Source organism: Ursus americanus, chromosome 27 (assembly GCF_024610735.1).
Source record: "Ursus americanus isolate L20-20 chromosome 27, mUrsAme1.1.p, whole genome shotgun sequence".
NCBI classification, from domain to species: Eukaryota; Metazoa; Chordata; class Mammalia; order Carnivora; family Ursidae; genus Ursus; species Ursus americanus.
This window is the reverse complement of record NC_142153.1, coordinates 11,081,316-11,102,103: the sequence shown is the minus strand read 5'-3', so window position 1 is coordinate 11,102,103 and position 20,788 is coordinate 11,081,316. Positions and strand designations below refer to the sequence as shown.

Here is a 20,788-nt window from a genome sequence, read left to right as displayed (position 1 = left end):
CGCTCATTCTTGGTTATTTCTTCACACCGTCAAGGCTCAAAAAACCGATGAGGGACGAATGACCAATCAACCCCCACTTTCTCGTGGGAGGAACTGAAGCACGGAATAAGGAGGGTTGAGGAGACCATCGCGCCCAAAGTCCTCCTGTAGAAACTAGGCTTTCCCCAAGGGCCGGGACTGCTGGGATCCCCGCCGCCGCCCCCGACCCCGCGAGGCGTTAACCTACACAAGCCCCCGACCCCCGCCCCCATCCCGTCGCCGCCAGCGTGGCCGGGAGGGACCCGCGAGCGAAAGGGGCGGGCCGAAGCGGGGCGGTGCCCGCACCCACGCGCAGGAGACCGTCGGGAGGGGGCCTCCGACCTGCGCTGCGGTGGAACGCACGTACGGGGAGCCGCGCGGAGGCGGGCGCGGCGGCTGCGCCGCTGCAACTACAAATCCCAGGGGGCGCCGAGGCGCAGAGGCGGAAGGGGTGGGCGGGGGCGGGGCGAGGCACAGGGGGAGGGGCCGGGGCTGCCCGAGGGCCACGCTCTGGCTGCAGGCGCTGTTCGCGGGAGACCATGTCGGGGGGCAGCAGCTGCAGCCAGACCCCAAGCCGGGCCATCCCCGCCACTCGACGGGTGGTGCTCGGCGACGGCGTGCAGTTGCCGCCCGGGGACTACAGCACCACCCCCGGCGGCACGCTCTTCAGCACCACCCCGGGAGGTAGGCGCGGGCTCCGGGTGCGGGCGGCGCGGAGGACTGACTGGGCAGAGCGGGAGGGGTCGGGAGCCGCCAGTTGGACGGGGCGACCGGGCTGAGGGCGCGGTGACTGGAATAAAGGCATCGGGGAGACAGCGACCGTCACGGAGGTGGCCCCCGGGAGCCAGCGGATGGCCGCTTCCCACTGCCTGCCCTCTGGATGCGTGCTCCCGAGCCCGGGCTGCACACTGCTCCATTAGTTTCCTCCTTCTGGCGGAGACAGCCGGGTACCCCTTTCCAGACAGATACGCACGCTTCCAGACTGATCACATGCCGAGGTGTGCTGCCCCTTGTGGGTGCGGGGGCGTTCTGAGGGCAGAACAGAGTGGGTCACAGTGGCCTGAGAGCATGAAGAGGCCTGGCCAGGGGTTTTTAGGGGTGGGATGGGCGTTCTCTGTTGGAGTAAACGACTCTTGCAGAATCCTTTTTTCCTTCCCGACGAACCCCCAGTTTTGCATTGAGCCAGCACCCTCTGACGGAGAGTTTGGGCTGAGGGCGCTCGCCTGCACCTGTGGCACGTCGCCCATTTAGGCGTGTGGGATCTCGGCGGAGGGACCTGGGGCCGCGGGCCGCGCTGTGCAGAAAAACACGTTCTTCTGTCCGGGGGGAGGGGGAACCGTGTGACCTCCCTGAGAATGTATGAGGAAGAGGAAGCTGAGCTGGCACGGGTGGGGGCCAGCCTCGGGCTGCCCTCGGGAGCCAGGCATTCCCTCCCAGTCTGGGAGCCCCGGCGCCCAGGCGCTGATGAAACCTGCCCGCCCGTTTGCATGATGAAATCCTCGTGGCTCACCACTTCCCTACCATCCTCGCGCTGCCCTCACCCCGCTTTGCCCTTCTCCCCTCCGCCCAGACTACTAGAAAACGCCGCCGATAGTGGCGCTTCGTTGAGAGGCAGGGGTGCAGGTGTACGCGGGCGGAGCGGCAGCCTCGTCCCTTGCCAGCGTCGGGGGGCGGCCACATGCTTCTTTTCTCAGGCAGCGGTCGCTCCACCGGCAAACACTGCCAGATCCGAGGTCTCGAGCCGTTTGATGCAAAACATACAACGTTAGAACTGTTAAGGATCATAGATGTACTTGTTTCATGGAGGCCCCAAACTTGAAAACACATGGCCCTTGTCCAGCGTCACACGGTTTTCTCAGATTGGACAAGAAATAGTATCCAAGTGTAGAGGGGGAAAATGCTCTGTCTTCTATTAAAAATGAGCAAAGGAAAAGTTCCTGGACAGCCTCCTCTACCCTTGACTCAAACTCTCTTTCCCTGTTATAGGTCTTTTGTAGTCCATTTGGTGGACTTTCTCTGTGTCATGCTGTGTCTGCCAGGATCTTTCGTGACAGTTTTGGGGTTCCTTCAAGTGAGGGTGTGAGTCTCTACTCGATCCTTTTAGGGTGGGCACTGAGGCAGGTCTGAAGGCTCAGGGTCTCCTTTTTGTCCCCTTTGTTGCTCGATGGGGACAGGTCAGATTGGAAGCCATGGCCAGGGTTACTGTTTATAGGGAACTCTGATCCACTCCTCACCATGGACTGGGCAATGGCTTTTTTGTTTGTTTGTTTTGTTTTGTTTTTTGGTAAACTGCAACAAATCTCCCTGCCTTTGAAGGTCTTTAGTTGGGAGAGAGGGAAAGGGGCACCTGGACCAGAGTGTAACTTTGTGTCTGAGGCCAACTGGACGAAAGCTAGCTGTGCCAGGAGCCTAAAGCCAGCTTTCTTGTCTAGAGTGTCCAGTGGGACAGGCACAGCTCACAGTCCATAACCTTCCTCCAAAGCCCAATTTCACCCTACGTCTTTGCCAAGGCAAAGAAGCTGAACCTAAAAAAAAGGTTGTTTCTGATACCCTTTTGCTCCAGCCAGCAGTGCTGTTTCTCATTCCTCAACGTACATCTGAATTACCTGGGGACCTCACTTAAATGCAGACTCTGATTCTGTAGGTTTCGGGTTTGGGCCTGAGAGTCTCCATTTCTAACCAGCTCCCAGTGATTGATCTAAGTACCACACTAAGTACTCAGGAATTAGTGGAATGTGACTTCCCTCACCTTTTCAGACCTCTGGGGTCTGGCAAAAAGTGATGCTTCTAACCAGTTTTGTGTTTTTTTTTTTAAAGATTTTATTTATTTATTTGACAGAGAGACAGCCAGCGAGAGAGGGAACACAAGCAGGGGGAGTGGGAGAGGAAGAAGCAGGCTCCCAGCGGAGGAGCCTGACGTGGGGCTCAATCCCAGAACGCCGGGATCACGCACTGAGCCGAAGGCAGACGCTTAACGACTTAGCCACCCAGGCGCCCCTTCTAACCAGTTAAACTTACTCTTGAGGTTGGGTTTGGCATCAGCCTTCGAACCAGAGTCTGGAGAGAGTCTGTGCAGGTGTCCACACTGGCTTATTTGCAGTTGTCAGGAGCTCTCGCAGTGTCCACAGCTCACTCTTGCTGGGAATGGCACTACAGTGTTTGTCCCCAGAGGAACAAGAACAGCAGCTGATTTGAACCCTCTCCATTCCTAAGACGCCAGTTTACTTTCCAGGGTCCTTAACCTTTCACAAGCTAAACCACTGATCTGGTTAGAAGCCTGGAGAACTTTAGAGAAATTTGTTAAAAGGAGTGTTGTGTATGAATATTTGAGCCTCTGGAGTCTTAAACATGACCAGTGACACCACAGACCAGCAGAACCTCTGAATGGGTCAGAAACCTTCCACCCCTTTCCCATCAACCTCCGTGTTCCCCATTCCGTGTTGAGTGCTTGACCCCCCAAGCCTCTAGGGTCGCTTGGCTGGTAATCATACCCAGACCCTGTACCTGGATAAGGTTAATCAGAAGCAGGCAGGTAGGGCTACAGGTGTTAATGGCACCCTGGCTTAGATAAACAGAGTCTGTGCCCAGGAAGCTTACCTTGGAACAGCTCCCAAGTCTTTGGCTATGGAACAGACAGTGCCAGGAAGAGGAGGAGGTGGGCTGGACAGGGAGGCTAGACCACGGCCAGTGTCCCAAGGCCTCAGTCATGCAGAGCAAGATGATGTCTCCCAATTGCCCAGGATCTCATTATTAAGGACAGGTTAAAAGAACTTGGACATTAAGGCAGTGAGGGAAATGTAATGGGCCCTCTTCTCACAGTGTTCTGAGCTTCCTTTTAAAGCATTTAGAACATTCCACAGTGTCCCTCATTAAAGACTTTGATGGGGGGCCCTGGTGTAGAGCACCCCAGACTCCCTCTGATGCCCATCCGCCTCCCTGCTTCTCAGGCATTCACGGCACCCTGAGCCAGAACACAGTCTGACCTCAGGGCCTTGGCTTACTACTTAGGAAGTTGGAGACACACCTGAAATAGAATTAGAAGCATCAGAGTTGTAGCCGTAGAGTGACGCGATTAGGCAGACACCCCCCACCCTCCATAACCAGTAGAACTTGTATGATTCTCACGTGAGAATGGCTTGCTCCAGGTCGTCAGCCTGCTAGGCCTTCCATGCTAACAATGCACACGGAGCTGTGAGATTGTAATTGCCTCCTGAGACAGGTGGTGGTGGTGTCTTCCAGTATCCTCCAAGGTTGGCAGGGCCGGATTTGAAAGAAGAGTTTGATTTTTGCACGTATGTATTTTTTTCTGAGAGAGCAAAAAAGTCCTTCATTACCAGATTTGGCAAAAGGGCAGGCTGGGTGGTACCATGGCTGTCTGTTGGTATAAAGCAGTGAGGCATTTTGTCGTATGGCTCTTTATTTGATATCCTTGCAGAGGAGCAGTGAGGATGGGGCAGCAGTATGGAGAAGAGGATTGCTTCCCGGGGCGGGGGGGAGGTTTTTAAGGAAGAATGTTCATTTGTACACCTAGATTTTACGCGTTCAAACAGACAAACAAACAAACAGAAACCCTGTCACTCTCAGGTCTCAGAGCCACGCCCAGGCTCTTCCTCCGTTATGACTCATGACAAATGAATCACGTGTATTTGTTTACATGTTTGTTCCCTGGAGTAGAGGGGAAGTTCTTTCCCAGCAGTGTTACTCATCCTATCGTGGCTTTTGAGTGCTGAGTCAGGTGTTTAGAAAGTGAAGAGTTGGGGCGCCTGGGTGGCTCAGTCGGTTAAGCATCTGCCTTCAGCTCAGGTCAGGATCCCAGGGTCCTGGGATCAAGCCCCACATTAGGCTCCCTGCTCATCAGGGTGTCTGCTTCTCCCTCCCTCCCTCTGCCTGCCGCTCCACCTGCTTGTGTGTTCTCTCTCTCTCTCTCTCTCTCTGTGTCAAATAGATACATAAAATCTTAAAACAAAGAAAGTGAAGAGTTGAAAAGACTCCTAGAATGACAGTATTCTCAGGGTAACCTGGCTCCTTTGCCACCGGGCCTGGTTCTGAGCTGGCTTAATGATAACATTCAAATTTTTCTTTTCTGCCCTTTCAGTTGCAGGGTGTATGTAATTGTTTACCTTCGAGTGTCCCAGGGACAGAACTAACTTTCCCTGAACTTTCTCACTTATCCCAGTATTATAGGTAACAGTATCACTAATACTGCTGTTTCAGTTACTGAGCAGGAAGTAGAAGAAAGTGGCCTTGATGCTAAACATGTCACTAGTGGGGCCAGGGCCTCAGACACTGGGGTAGATGCTCTTCGTTCACTTGTTTGCGCCCAGCATCACTGACCAGGCAGGAGTAAGTCACATCGGCCCGTGACATTTGAATGATCTGGGACATGGGCAGCACAAGGTGTCTTGTAATCCAGTGTCCATGCCCCTGGAAGTTTACCAAGAGAGCTTAGATATTAGGCCTGGACTGTCACAAAACTTAGTCACTTCAGCAACAATAATTCGTTATTTCTGTCCATTTTGGGGGCTAGTTGGGCATTCTTTGGTGATCTTCCTGAGGTCACGCATCTGGCTACATACACTTGGCAGCTAGGTTGTCCTGGGCTTGAAGGTCCAAGATGGCCTTACCCACGTGTCAGGGGCATTGCTAGGGATACCTGGAAGGCTGGGCGTTCTGTCGTCTTGGTCCCATGCCATTCAGGAGTCTAACCTGAGCTTATTTATGTAACAGTTTTTAAGGCCCCCTAAGACCTAGGCTCAGAAATCATATAACATCACATGTGCGGTATTCTATCAGTCGAAGCGAGCCACAGGGCTAGCTAGCCCAGATTCTAAGAAGGGGGGAGATGACTTGCTTAGAATGAGAGAAGCCTCCTGTAGGGCAGGGATGGGAAGAGTTACGGGGCCCCATTTTCAGGTAGTCTTCCGCGAAGACCAAGCCTCAAAGTGTGGTCCTTCGAGGGAACTTAACCATCCATCCTGCTGTGCGGCCAGAAAGAGCTGAGGCCGGGTATAGAAGCAGACCAGAATCACAAGCCTGTGACTTGACTGTTGGGTTAAGAACTGAGGACACCTCCCTGAAAACGCTGAGTCACAGATCCTGTGCCCCGTTTTCCAGGTCCAACGTTCAGCTCCACCAAGCAAACCATACAGGTGGCCGTGATGCCAGGCCCCTGGGCAACAACTTCCGTTTGTGTCATGCTTCCCTTGCTAACTGCTACCTAGCCTACCTCCTCTTTCCTCCTCAAGCAGCCAGGCTTTGGGAACACTCTTCAGGGGAGCCCACGCTTGCCCTGCCCAGCTGCCCCTGCCCAGCGCTCCCATTTGAACATCCTTGATTTTCTGGAGTGCCGGCAGACACATGGAGTCAAGTTCTGAGCCCAGTGGTCGGAAAATGTGTAGGAGTGAGAATGCAGGAGGTGCAAGTAGGTCCAGAACGCCTTTGGTTTCCTGGTGACACGTACATCTCTTTAGAGAATGCGTGTGAGTAAACTGATTTCTGTCCCCTGCCCTTTGGAGTAAAAGGGGAAAGCAGGCCTGTATGAATTTGCTAGGGCCGCCGTAACAAAATACCACAGACTGGGGGCTTAAACAATGGAAATGTATTTTCTCACAGTTCTGGAGGCTGGACATCCAAGATCAAAGTACCGTCAGGCTTGGTTTCTCTTGAGGCCCTTCCCATTGGCTTGCAGATGGCTGGCTGTCCTCTTGCTGCCTCTTTACTGCTATCTGTGGTATCTCCCTCTCTCTTTTTTATTTTTTTTAAGATTTTATTTATGTATTTGGGGAGAGAGAGCATGCACACATGCAGACTCCCCACTGAGCACGGAGCTGGCGGGGGGGGGGGGAGCTCAATCCCACAACTCCTGAGATCATGACCTGAGCTGAAACCAAGAGTTGGACGCTTCAGCGAGCCACGCAGGTGCCCCACCCCCCCTCTCTATTTAGGACACCTGTATATTGGATCAGGGCCCCACCCTAACAGCCTCATCTTAACTTAATGACCTCTTTAAAAACCTTATCTCTAAATACACTTTCATCCACGTACTGGAGGTGGGGACTTGAGCAAATGAATTTGGATGTGGTGTGGAGGCAGTTCACACAGAAACCAGGGCCCCTCCGTTTTCCAACCACAGCTCCTGTTGCTATGTAACGGGAGGCATCGCAGATGGGCAGTCCCTGTTGCTAATGCATGTCAGGGGTAGCCTTACCCTGTCCTGCTCAGGTGCATTTTGAAGTGTTCGGGGTCAAGTGAGGGAAGGGGAGGGAGCTCGGTCAGCCCTTAGAATAATTCAGCTATTTTGTTCGGTGTGTTTCTGCAAAAGCCTTGTCCCTGCCGCTTTATTTTCAAATAAAGTGGACTGTTCCCCCACATGTCAGGGCCTCAAAGGTGAGAGGGCCCTTTGTCACTCATTGATTGCCCTCATTTGGTATTTAAGGAGCTTCATAGCATTTCTGGCCCCTGAGAAACATCCAAATCTTGGTTCTCTTTGCAAAGCCGAGAGGGCCGGAAGTGAGGAAAAGTCTCGGAGCAAGCGTGCTCTGGTTCTCTGCCCACGAGTTTCTCCCCGACAAGGTGGCTCAGCTTGCGAAACAGACTGCCTGGTGTGTGGCGGGCGGGGAGGGAGAGCCCTCGTAGACCTGGTGGGTCTGCCTCCACGATGACACAGAGCTGCTGGCGAGAGCTGAATGTAAAATGATCCGGAGTATTGGGTTCACAGGCTGCTGGCTTGCGTCTGAGCACAGGCATCTGAGCCTCCCCCGAGCGTGTTGTGAAACCCTCTCCCTTTCCCTGGAATGGGAACAGCAGTTCTAGGAATTCTGTTCTTGGACTCCTGCGAGGCCTCACGTCCCCCGCTCAGGGGAAGAATGTTTCCGCCAGGGGAGGCGCAGGGGAAAGCAAGGGACAAGCTGGGCTCAATTTACAGAAGTTATGGCCAGCCCGATTTTGAACCTGAGCGTGGGTACTGTGGGAAGGTGAAGAGATCACGGCAGGCCTCTCTCAGGGAACATCCTGTCCTGGCCAAATACTCAGAAGAACGGGTAAAAGTCAGAAGACCCCTGAGGCATGGCAGCCTGGGTCTGCTTGGCTAGTTTTACACAGTTGGTGTTTCGGATTGGAGGCAATACAGGCTAGGTCTGCCCCCCCCCCCCCCCGGGGACAGGCTTTCTGAGCCTCAGTTTCCTGTCTGTGAGTTGAGGATACCACATCTCCCTTATGGGGAGTGGGAATGGGAGCACTGAGACCTGGCATATCAGGTCATGAGCACAGCATCTGGCCCACAGACAGTGATTTGTCTTTACAGTACTCTTGGGAAGCGAGTTAGTACCCTCCTCTGAGAGCTGAGGAATTCAGCTGCCATTCACGGTTGAGGGGCTGGCACCCCACGCCCAGAACTTGTGCCTCCAAGCGCTGTGCTGTTTACACCACACTGACCACCTGCCAACAGCGAGAGCCCCAAAATAAATGGTAGCGTGTCAGAGCTGGAACAGACCCTGAAGATTACCTATAAAGCCTGGCACATGGTTGGTGTTTTAAAAATAGTTGGAATGAGCCTAGTACACTGCCCTTGTTTACAGGTGAGGAAAACAGACCCAAGGGGAATGTCTGCATTCTTTTTTTTTTTTTTTTAAGATTTTATTTATTTGAGAACGAGAGAGAGCACAAGCCGGGAGAGGGAGAGGGAGAGGCGGACTCCCTGCCGAGCAGGGAGCCCGACTTGACTTGCGTGGCTCCATCCCAGGACCCTGGGATCACGACCTGAGCTGAATGCAGACGCTTAACTGACTGAGCCACCCACGTGCCCCAGAATGCCTGCATTCTTTGTTTCAAGCAAACTGTTGTCACCACAAGTATGCCTTGAGAAAAAAATACCCTTCTTGTATTTGGTGCACATCTGAAGTTTTTCAAGTCCTGAATGACACTGGTTTACCAAACATGCCAAAGCTGATGTTGATTCTTGAAGCACGTTTCTGTGGGCCACTAAAGGATAGAGGGTGCCCTTACCCTCCACCCCCAGTCTCTTCAGGGTTGCTTACCCCCCTCTGATTTGTCCTAGCTCTGACCATATAATTGGTCCCTAAAATATGTCACCTGAAGCCATGCCAGTCGTAAAAGCTAGGATTTGTTCATATAATCTTAGCTTGTGTCAGCCACTGTTGTAATCCACGCCATGACCCTGTGAAATTGGCAGTTAAAGTCTAGCATGGACAGGGCCTAGCAGATAACAACAGCCCAGAGAGGTGCTGGAGGGGCAGACTCACTGCTGCACTTACCCGTCCGGCAGAGAGCCCCCGAGGCTTTCTAGGGAGAGCAGGGGGAGTCTCCCTAGCTCCAGCCAAGGCCATTTTAACTTGACTTTCTAGAAAAGGCGATTCGGACCCTATCTCCTTATTTAGGGATATGTTTGCTTAATGCCCTATGTATTAGAGTTTTGTATTAAAAAGCAAAATATGCTCAGTGTAAAAATGTTCACTCCCCCAGAGGGGACCAGACACAAAATACATCCAGTTCTGTGACTCTGTTTCACACAATATGTCGTGGACAATGTACACTGGTTCCAAATAGTAACCGTACAGTATGGAATTACAGGTCTGATCCATAGTTTGACCTGTCATTTAATATAAAAAAAATCAAAGTTTTACATATATGTGTGTGTGTGTAATTATACTATCTTCTTTTGTATGGGCTTGGTTTTTGTTCCATAATAAAAGTATGTCAAAGTTACACATAGTTTGTTTATATACATACATAGTTAAATCTCAAGATTACTAACAAAGCAGTAACTTCTTGTCTCTCCACCCCCCCCCCCCCACTCTTTAGAAGCAACTAACATTTTCCAGCTCTTTCTTTGGGGGATTTACCCCCATACTTCTAACTTTTTCTGGACTTAACTTGATAGATGAGGACTTACCATTTGTACACTCTCCTCTTCCCATTCCCCAATATAATTATGTCACAAATTTTTTAAAAATATGCATTATTTTTATTACTATGACCCTTGATGATCCAGGTAGTTAGTTATTGACAACTTTTTTTTTAAAGATTTTATTTATTTATTTAAGAGAGAGAATGCACACAAGTGGGGGAGAGGAGCAGAGGGAGAGGGAGAAGCAAGTTCCCCGCTGAGCAGGGAGCCTGACCTGGGGCTCGATCCCAGGACCCTGAAATCATGACCTGAGCCGAAACCAAGCGTTAGATGCTTAACTGACTGAGCCACCCAGGCGCCCCATTGTACAATTTTTTTTTAAAAAGTAGTTAATAATTGCTTCATTTTAAAATGTGGTTTCAGCTCAGGTCATGATCTCATGGGTCCTGAGACTGAGCCTGCCTCGGGCTCTGCACTCATCGGGGAGTCTGCTTGAAGATTCTCTCCCTCTCCCCCAACCCCGACTCGTGTGCATGTGTGCGTGTGTGTGTGTGCGCTTTCTCTCTCTCTGTCTCAAATAAGTAAATCTTTATTTTTTTTAAAGATTTTATTTATTTATTCGACAGAGAGAGACAGCCAGCGAGAGAGGGAACACAAGCAGGGGGAGTGGGAGAGGAAGAAGCAGGCTCATAGCAGAGGAGCCTGATGTGGGGCTCGATCCCACAATGCCGGGATCACGCCCTGAGCCGAAGGCAGATGCTTAACCGCTGTGCCACCCAGGCGCCCCTCAAATAAGTAAATCTTTAAAATGTAGTTAGTTTTAAGGCGCCTGGCTGGCTCAGTCCATAGACCATGTGACTCTTGATCTCAGTTGTGAGTTCGAGCCCCACATTGAGTATAGAGATTACTTTTTTAAAATATGCTTAGTTTTCACTCAAATAAATCTTCCTCACCCTCCAGCACCTCTAAAATACTAAACAAAATACAGTTTTACACACAAAATCCAACTTCTGGATTTATTGGTCCATTTTTTCCCTCTGTCCGGAACAGGGTTTGGCGGCTCTGGACCTGCCATGTAGCTGCTGATATGAGATCCTCTGAAGCCCTTCTTCTTGGTCTAATTTTGGTAGAATATTCCTCCTGTAGCGTTCTGAAAATGTCTCTATTCTACTTTTCCTTGATTGGTATTTGGCTGAGTGTAAAACTGAAATGGATTTTCCCTTGGGATTGCGAAAGCACTGACCCACAGTCTTCAGACTTCCAGCATTGCCATTGAAAACATTTATACCATTCTTATTCCCAATCCTTGTGTGCACCTGTTATATTTTTCCCTTTCTGGAAGATTTTAGGATCTTTTTATCCAAAAGATTATGAAATTTCACATTGAATGTTAAGTTGGTATTTTTAATTCATTACACAGGACACTCAAAGGACATTTCAAGACTGATCTCTTTCAATTCCGGAAATTTTTCTTTTCTTTTTTTTTTTTTTTTGTCTTTTTCAGTAAATTCCTTCGAGCAGTTTCTCTTTTCTCTCTTTCTTGACTTTGTTATCTGATACTAGATTGGTAATTTGTTCTTTTTTTGCCTGTTATCTTTTTTCCCTTTCTGTTCTTTAAAGTCTTCAAAAAGTTTAAAAGGTTAAAAAACAGTAGAGTCCCGTTCCTGTTTCCTTCTGTTGGTTTGTATGGATCTCTCCATAGATGTTGTAAGCTTTCCTCAGAAATGTATGAAGGCATGTGGCTAGTTATATTTGAGAGTGAGCACTGCAGAGCTGACTGGAGGCCCTTTGTGAACTGTGGAGGCTGGTGGGCTCAATCTGGCGGCTAGCTGCTGTTTTTCGGTCGGAACCCTCTTCCCAGAATCAACTGCAGTCGGTCTTTATCTTGGCTCTTTATTCTGAAGCAGGGCAGGGAAGGGCGTTTGAGGCTCACCATTCAGGAGGTCAGCTTGAATTTAATCTCCCTATCTCTCCTCCCTCCTGGAGTGAGGGGCATAGGGGATCTCTCCCCGTTGTGAGCCCCATTCCCATTTTCCATGATGCCTCTAAGTCCTGAATCTTCCTGGGATTCTCCAGAACCCGAGTTCCTATTGTAACGTCCACCCCCACCTCCCTGCATTTAGATGCTACCCTCATCCTCTCTGTTAGAACTATTCCTCCATTCACTTCCTGTATTCATACATTGTGTCTTGGGGTACCAGTTTGAGCCCCACTTGCTTCCAACTTCAGTATGTGTTTCTGTTTCTTGTTTCATCTCTTGGTGTTTACGTGGTTTTGAGAGAAGGCCGCAGGGAAAAAAAATGTCTTGGCTTTGCCATCTTGAAGCCACCCAGAGCCTCCAATGCTCTTCATGTGCCTGTTTGCAGAAGCCTAACAGAGTTGGGTCATTTTCCCTCATAGAGAAAGAGAAAGGAGGCCCTCAGCTGTAGAGTATTACGTGGAAACCGCCAGGTGTGATAGCCACATACCCCAGAGGCCCACACCTGACCAACACCTCTAGCTGCTGCAGCTCACAGCCTTGCAGGGACCTTGGCATCCCCCCCCCTCGGTTTCCATTTCCTGTTCCTGTATGCAGGCCAAGTCCCCAGCTCCGGGAGACTGCATTTCAGCCAAGGGTGCCTATTTTTGACAATATGAGACTGTGTGTTTTGTTGTTTGTCTCATCTGTGGGAGACAGAGGGAATTTCCAGAAGATCACTGTTTGCGAAAGCTGTGTAGTGGTGCATCCCATGAAGGGATGGAGGGAGAAAGGGTTGAAACGCTAAAGCTGTAGGAGACATTGCCACTGCCTTGATCTCCATCTCATATTCCTCACCGACCCCAGATGAGTCAGAGGGGGTTTAGGGTCCCCTCCGAGGCTTGGCGCCTTTGTCAGCCGACTTTCTGAGCACCACTGCTCAGACAACCCACAGCCTCCCTCCCCAGCTAAAATACTCTGATGGTGGGTGTCTTGGATGCCGCCTCTGCTGGCGTTTAGTTTCTGGGTTTTATTAGCTCAAATGACAATTCTTATTTTTAAGCAACTGCCCTAGGTGTAGAACAAAGGACACAGAGACTCTTTTTCTCTTTTAAATATAATTAATGATTTAGGGGCGCCTGGGTGGCTCAGTTGGTTGATCGTCTGCCTTCAGCTCAGGTCATGATCCCAGGGTCCTGGGGTCAAGCCCCACATCAGGCTCCCTGCTCAGCGGGAGCCTGCTTCTCCCTCTTCCTCTGCTGTTCCCCCTACTTACATTCTCTCCCTCTCTCTCTGTCAAATAAATAAATAAAATCTTTTTTTAAAAAGTATAATTTAAAAATTGCCTGGGGCCACTTCCCAGTATACATCCCCAGAGAATTGAAAGCAGGGTCTTGAAGATCTATTTGCATACGTGTGTTCACAACAGTATTATTCACAGTAGCCAAAAGCTAAGGAACCTAGATGTCTGTGGATAAACAACACGTGGTTTATCTATACAATGGAGTATTAGTCAGCCTTAAAAAGTAAGGAAATTTTGACACATGGTCAACAGTGTAGATGAACCTTGAGGACGTTATGCTAAGTGAAATAAGCCAGCCACAGAAAGACAAATACTATATGATCCTGCTTCTACGAGGTACCTAGAGTAGTCCAATCCATAGAGACAGAAAATAGAATGGTGGTTTCCAAGGGCTAGGGGGAAGGGAAATAGGAGTTGCTATTTCCTGGGTATAGAGTTTCAGTTTTACAAGATGAAAGCATTTTGGGCGCAATTGGTTGCACAGCACTGTGAATGTACTGAACTGTACGCTTAGGAATGGTTACAATGGTAAGTTTTAGGTTATTTGTATTTTACCACAATGTAAAAAAAAAAAAAAATCTCTGGAGGCTAATGACTTTAAGGAGCTTCTCCAGAAGCAGCTGAGCCCCTGGTTCTTTTTTCTTTTCTTTTTTAAGAGAGGAAGAGAGGTGGGGGAGGGGCAGAGGGAGAGGGAGAGAGAGAATCTTAAGCAGGCTCCATGCCCAGCTCGGAGCCCAATGTGGGGCTTGAGCTCACAACCCTGAGATCATGACCTGAACCGAAATCAAGAATCAGATGCTTAGGGGGGCACCTGGGTGGCTCTGCCGGTCGAGTGTCTGACTCTTGGTTTTGGCTCAGGTCATGATCTCGGGTCATGGGATCAAGCCCCGGGTTGGGCTCTGTGCTCAGCGGGGAGTCTGCCTGAGGATTCTTTCCCTCTGCCCCTCCCCTCACATGCACATGTGTACCTGCTCTCTCTCTCTCTCAAATGAATAAATAAATGAAATCTAAAAAAAAAAAAAGTCAGACACTTAACCGTCTGAGCCACCCAGGTGCTCCCCCACCCCAGTTCTTTCTTGAGACCATTGACTCTCCCAGCTCTTCGGTTCCACTCTGATGGGGTCAGTTCCCTATTCTTTGGTGAACAAAGCAACAAAAAAGCAAAGCTGGAGGGAGGCAAGGACAGGGGAGATTCTTGTCGAGCCTTGAGGATTAAGAAACAGAGAAGAGTTGGGGCGCCTGGGTGGCACAGCGGTTAAGCGTCTGCCTTCGGCTCAGGGCGTGATCCCGGCGTTATGGGATCGAGCCCCACATCAGGCTCCTCTGCTGGGAGCCTGCTTCTTCCTCTCCCACTCCCCCTGCTTGTGTTCCCTCTCTCACTGGCTGTCTCTATCTCTGTCAAATAAATAAATAAAATCTTTAAAAAAAAAAAACAGAAAGAAACAGAGAAGAGTGGTCCGTCTCTGAAGCCAGGGCATTTACCCTCGAGCAGAAGGCACTGCTGTTCTGCATTTGTAGCCCCTGGGCTCCTAGGCACTCAGCCCTTCATGTTACAGATGAAGAAACTGAGGCCCAGACGGGGGAGGAGCAGAGGGCCTTGTGCACAGGGTCACACAGCTGGTTGTTAGCAGAGCCTCCGGGGCAGCCTGGGTTCTGTCCTTTGGCAGAAGGACCCCAACCCCATGTACTCATACTCAGAGCTCAGTGTGCAAACGGGTTCCTCTCCTGGGTGCCGCTCACAGAGAGGCTGGTGTTCAGCATCTAGACGTGGGTCCCCACTGTTGGAATGTCACTCATCGTAGCCCTTAAGTGGGGAAGATACTTGAGGTTTATGGATAAGGAAGGGCATTCCTGAAGTCTTTAAATCATGGCCTCTCAACTCCAGCACTCATATTCCATCAGCAGTCTGTATTGAACCCTGTCTTCTCTTTGTATATATATTTAGTACTTGTCTTTATATCCTTTACCTTTTTAACTTAGTTTTTGTTATTTTATTTTATTCTATGTATTATTCGTAACATATATACGATTACCATATTCAATGATATCCTATCGTATATTAAAAGGAAACTTGATATCACGACTATATATGGCAAACCAGATTCACTTACCATAAATAGAAGGTAACTATAAAAAGAACTATAATGACACCAAGACAGTTTTAAATTCTAGCTGGATTCCACTGCCTGCGGAAGGCTTTGAGCCTGAGGCCTGCTGTTTGTTGAAAAGGAAGTATCAGGAGTGTGAGGGAGCGTTGGAGTCACGTTGCTACTACCGTCCTGGTGCTCAGAGGTCATCCTGAGTGAACAAGGACCCAAACATGAATCACCTCTCACTAGTCACTGTTCTTTGATGAAATCAGCTGGGGCACAAGAATCCTGGGTCCTGGATTGTAGAAAACGTTCCTTCTTAAGGTGTCACTCAGGCAACCGCTCTCCCAGGGTGTGTCCTGGATGTGGTTTAAGGGTAGTGAATAGGGGCGCCTGGGTGGCGCAGTCGTTAAGCGTCTGCCTTTGGCTCAGGGCGTGATCCTGGCGTTATGGGATCGAGCCCCACATCAGGCTCCTCTGCTATGAGCCTGCTTCTTCCTCTCCCACTCCCCCTGCTTGTGTTCCCTCTCTCGCTGGCTGTCTCTATCTCTATCAAATAAATAAATAAAATCTTAAAAAAAAAAAATAAGGGTAGTGAATAACTCCGTGAGACTCGTCCTCACCCTCGGGTGATGCTCGGGAAAGGAGAGTGAAGAGGGAGTGGGTAAAACACAGACCATGTGCGAGCCCTGAGTGCAGTGACACATGAGAGCAGGCGTCACAGGGGAGACGGGCTTAGCAGGAGAGCCTTTGGGGGGATGAGCCCATGCGTCACTCCTGTCCGCAAAGCCCAGGCGGGAAGAGTCCTCATTTTTACTAGTTTGAGGGAATCACTAAATTTCCTGTTTGCTCATCGGTGAAATGGAGTTACAGATTCTGGATAGCCCGTGAGGGTACTGTAAGGATTGAACTGAAAAATGAATAAAAAGGTACCTTCTTGGGGCGCCTGGGTGGTTCAGTTGGTTAAGGGTCTGCCTTGGGCTCAGGTCATGATCCCGGGGTCCTGGAATGAAGCCCTGCCTTCGTGCTCTCTCCTTCTCTCTCAAATAACTAAAAGACATGTACCTTCTGTAGTATTGGGTATGACTGTCCCAAGCAATAACACTGAGCACCGATGAGGTAAGTGAGTTGATGGGCTTTAAGGAGAGAGCCCAGGATGTGCTGATCTGAGGGGAGAAGGTACAGTGTGGTGGGCTGTTGGGCCTCTTCCATCAGAGCGCGCACATGATGGGGCTGGTGGTTCGGAGGCAACAGAGTAGGGCTGCAGCCAGACACCTGATTCTGCCGATTCTGCCTTTGCTCCTCCCTTTTTTATTTGGTATGGTTTTTTTTTTTGTTTTTTTTTTTTCTTTTTTTGTTTACTGAGTAAACTCTACCCCCAAGGTGGGGCTCGAACTCACAACCCCAAGATCAAGAGCCACGTGCTCTGCCAACTGAGCCAGCCAGGCACCGCAGCCTCACCCCTTCTTGATCCGACTTTTACAGAAAAGCTTGCAGCCTCTGCGACAGCCATGCCTCAGAGAAGTGGAAAATAAGCAGGCGGGAGGTTTGAGATGGCTGTGTCACCGTCCCTGCCCCCGCCCCCTCTAGGTACCAGGATCATCTACGACCGGAAGTTCTTGATGGAGTGTCGGAACTCGCCTGTGACCAAAACACCTCCGCGGGACCTGCCCACCATTCCCGGGGTCACCAGCCCCGCCAGCGAGGAGCCCCCCACAGAGCCCAGCCAGAACCACCTGCGCCACAGCCCAGAAGATAAGCCGGCTGGTGGTGAGTGACGGGGCTGGCCAGGCTCCTCCTCGGGAAGGGAATGTCTGTCGCCGGTGGAGCGCCTTCAAAGGGGACATTTCAGGGAGGGGAATGATGGTCGCTGCCCCACCCTCTGTGGAGCCCCTCAGAGACCAGACGTGGGGTGGGGGTGGGGTAGAACTTTCAGCGGCGCTGACTTTCCCCATGAAAGGGGTCCAAGAACTCCAGGAGAGGTGATTTGGCCCCATCAGGTAATCTAGTGGGGAGCTTGTTTGAAATGAGGGGGGTCCGCACAGCAGCTTTCATAAGCATGACCCTTGGTATAATTGTCGCTGAAGCATTTCCTCGTGTCTGCCACACTCGGAACACACCCATGATGTGCGTGTGCAGGACACGACTTACCAAAGATACGGTAAACTTGCCCTCTAGGAAATTACAGGTCTACAGGATCAGAGAGGCGTCCGGGCTGCCTCCTGTCAGGGTATTGATCCACTGGTGGATTCTTGATGAAGACGGATAGAAACAAGGCAACTGGTTGTTTCTGCCGGTTTGACACGGGGCGGCTAGGTCCTCCCTGTACCTCAGCCCACCTTCCCCCTGAGTAGTCAGAGCGACCCCCCCGGGGAGGTGTGTGGGAATGCACTCTGTGTGGCAACGTGACGAGCTCGCCAGAGCATCTCAGCTCTCCGGCTGGGGGAGGATCAAGTGTAAGGACTTGCAGACAACCTGAGTCAGATTGGAACCCCATGACCCTTCACCCGGAAGGCAGTGGACCAAGGCCAGACAGGAAGCGGCTGGGACCTCAGGCTGGGCTGGCCCTGCTGACAGCAGCAGAGTCCATCTACCCAGGGCCTGCAGGACGTGATTCATAATTACCCTGGGAATCCCACAGCCCATGACCGGCAGCCCTTGCCTCACTTTGCAGACTCAGGGAGCAGTGGGAAGGGGGGGTATACTTGGGCACACACACAGCGGTGTGAAGGACAGCTCTAGGCAGCGTGGCCACCTGCCTTTCGTTGAAGGGTGCAGAGAAGGATGGATAGGTTCATGTGGTCAGTTCCATGGTGCTTGCCACCCACCCGCTTTTGCCCCAAGTTGAGGGTGGAGGTAGTCACACCCGACATTATGGAATCTTTACTACCTGACGGCTGTGCAAACCCCTCCCAGTTTCTGGAGCTGCGCTCACCCATAGCAAATGCAGAGTTGGCCCTGAGGGGCCCCAGGCTGACAACCCTGAACCCACAGTAATGGCCTAAGAGTTCCCATTGTGATGGTGAGGGATGGACATAATTTTTCATTTTGCTTAACAGGATATTAGTCAAAGCTCTTAGCCTTGGACCATATATTTGTATAAATATAACCAGAAGAAGTGGCCGGTTTCCCTGTGGGGGCCGGGGCGGGTATCTCAGAATATAGGACCTCAAAGCAGCCTTACCCGGGAGATCATGAATGAGGCAGCTCCATTTAAGAAAACACCTCGTGCAGCTTGAGTTACTTGGAGATTTTTGTGGAAAGAGTTAGGGCGAAGGCAGTGAGTAGCTGAGTTCCCAGAATAACTCCTTTACTGCAGAGTCAGGCTGTTCTGTGGGCAGCTGGACATAGCCTAGTAGGTTGTATTACTATCTTCTAAACCACGGTTTGGACACATGCTCAAAAAAGTTTTATGTTTAAGGAACATTCTTCTGTGAGGTTGTATTTATACCAAAGCCAAGTAACCATTCACTCTTATTAAAAACAATGAAAAGTGTAAAAAATTCAGGACTGTCACTTCTCCTGTGGGGAGACCCAGTCTCTGCTTTTCCTTTAGGATTGGGGAAGAGAGCACAGCTGGACCTTCAGGACTGTTTCCAGAAATTCCTAGTGGAGTCCTGCCCTCCCTCCATTCTCCTTGGCCCCTTCTCTTGTAGGAACAACAAAATGAAAAATAACACCTCTCCCTGGCCTCTAAAAACGTGAGCCCTATCATTCACCTGTTGCTTACCTGGCCGTCTGTCCCTTCTCTCCCCAGGTGAAGAGTCACAGTTTGAGATGGACATTTAAAGGACCAGCCACTGAATCGAGCAATGCCTCTGGGCCCCCCTGGCCCTTCTCAGGAGAAGAGTCACACCAGCCAGGCCTTTTGCGAGTCATAATCCTGGGCAGGCGTTGAGTATGGGGTCGGCCCTCCCGGCCCTCTGCTCCCTCACTCAGGGCACCTGCCCCCCCTTCCTCTTTGAGAACACCAGCGGATACCTCCATGTGCCTCCGTTCATGCAGGTGCTGCCACCCTAAGGGCAGTGACTCTCGTGAGCACACCCTGCAGCCCAGGGCCAGGATAGGACGTGGAGGAGCCCTTCTGAGTGATTATCCAGCTCTTCCGGCCCCATCCTCTGGGGGCGCACCCACCCCTCCCTTCGGTTGGTGTGCGTGGGAAAACTCCCCTCCCCCTCCTTCCCCAAGAGAGGAAATAAAAGCCGCCTTTACCCTAGGGCCAAGAGTTGGCCCCTGTCTGAGCTCTTTTCCACTCCATATGGATAACTAACACCAGCTACTATTTGTACGGTGCTTCTAAGCACTTTCCTGTACATTATCTCATTTGATTCTCACACTGAACCTAGAAGGTAAGTAGACTAAGCGTTATCTTCATTGTACCGCTCGGAAGACTGGCTCCGGGAAGTAAAACGCTCGCCAGTAAAGGACAGATGGGACTGGCTTTGAGCTGTGTGCTGCTCTGCAGCTCCTGTTGGTGGTGGTGGGTGCAGTTTCTTTCCTGGGCTCTGTCCCTCAAGCCTGTCAAGTGACCCCGTCACCTTCGTTCTGGCACGCATTCCCTGCAAGATTCCAAGGGAAAAACCTGAGCCTTGGATGACATAGAGTGTCTTTGACCTAGGCACCCTCGTATTTGTCCAGTGATCCCTTTGTGTGAGCTGTGTGGGGACACAAACATTAGACAAGTGCTCGGCCTTGAGGATTTCACTGAAACGTACGATTTGCCCAGAAGGAAAGGTAGTATAAAAGAGATCGTATAGGATTGGTTATCCGAGAATGGTCCATGCAAGTAGGGGCTTCACGGAGGTGATGCTGCAGCTGGGGTCCTGAGAAGGAGTGGGCTGAGGAGAGGCAGGGGCTTAGTATTGCCAAGGTCGAATGGTCTTGGGGAACCAGGGCGTATCAGGACAAGACATTTAGTCGCCCACTTCAGCCAGAGCCGGCAATCTGTGTGGTTGGGGACGGCTTTTATAAATGGCCATGAAAGGGCCAGATTTTTTTTCTTTTTTAAGATTTTATTTATTCATTCGACAGAGATAAAGACAGCCAGCGAGAGAGGGAACACAAGCAGGGGGAGTGGGAGAGGAAGAAGCAGGCTCTTAGTGGAGGAGCCTGATGCGGGGCTCGATCCCATAACGCCGGGATCACGCCCTGAGCCGAAGGCAGACGCCCAACCGCTGTGCCACCCAGGCGCCCCAAGGGCCAGATTTCTAAGGGTCTTGAATGCCGGGCAGAGGTCCTGCTGAGAAGCGGCAGGTGTTTCTCATTACAGGATATGCTGGGGGTGGATGGCCTTTGGCCAAGAGGCATTGGCTGACCTGGACCTTATGAACTCCTAGCACTTGTCAATCTGCCGTTTACGGGGAGCAGCAGACCTTAGTGGTCAAGTCCTTTGCCTGGCCTTTTCTACAGCTGAGTCGGAGTCCCCGCCCCTCACAAGGACTGTGAAGGCAGCTGGAATCCAATGGCCCGGTGAGGGCACGCGGAAGGGCCCGGCTCTAGTGGCATGCTGGCTTCAGGCACGCCGTATACCCTTTTCATACAGATAGAAAGCGGGA

The 20,788-nt window shown here is 50.9% G+C and overlaps 1 protein-coding gene across 1 annotated transcript; it reads left to right on the top strand.

The window, feature by feature from the left end:
* Positions 1–475: 475 nt before the first annotated feature.
* EIF4EBP1 (eukaryotic translation initiation factor 4E binding protein 1) lies at positions 476–19,458 on the top strand. Its single transcript, XM_045779322.2, has 3 exons — positions 476–702; positions 16,824–17,003; positions 18,991–19,458. Exons 1-3 carry the CDS (start codon positions 558–560, stop codon positions 19,020–19,022), a joined length of 357 nt encoding a protein of 118 aa, XP_045635278.1. The 5' UTR covers positions 476–557; the 3' UTR covers positions 19,023–19,458.
* Positions 19,459–20,788: the final 1,330 nt, after the last annotated feature.